Source organism: Trichinella spiralis (genome assembly GCF_000181795.1).
Source record: "Trichinella spiralis strain ISS 195 chromosome Unknown Scfld1, whole genome shotgun sequence".
Taxonomy (NCBI): Eukaryota; Metazoa; Nematoda; class Enoplea; order Trichinellida; family Trichinellidae; genus Trichinella; species Trichinella spiralis.
Genome location: NW_003526940.1, coordinates 2658564 through 2658835, shown reverse-complemented (window position 1 = coordinate 2658835; position 272 = coordinate 2658564). Strand labels below are relative to the sequence as shown.

Sequence of the window (272 nt, the reverse complement as noted above, 5' to 3'; positions counted from 1 at the left end):
TTATACATTTGGTGTAAATTGTAAACTTTCTATTTTTACATCTGAATAAAACCGACTAGTGCGTTGGTGAACACTTAAATTATCATCTGTTTTCATTTCCATTTGCAAGCCTTCAATGTATATTTCAATGATAACAAAATATTTAAACATTCCGCATCAAAAGCAGCGTCTATGATGTAGCTGATCCGTTTGATATTGCATTTCAAATTACATTTCAACTTGGTTAGTGGAATTTCGAAACAATTTTCATGCACTTATCCAGAATCCACCAC

General features: G+C 31.6%; 1 protein-coding gene across 1 annotated transcript; it reads right to left on the bottom strand.

Moving 5' to 3' along the window:
• Positions 1–6: 6 nt before the first annotated feature.
• On the bottom strand, positions 7–110 carry Tsp_08978 (conserved hypothetical protein; the record flags this gene model as incomplete). Its single annotated transcript, XM_003382078.1, has 1 exon — positions 7–110. A coding segment is annotated over one exon (104 nt), but the record flags the coding sequence as incomplete, so codon positions are not given.
• Positions 111–272: the final 162 nt, after the last annotated feature.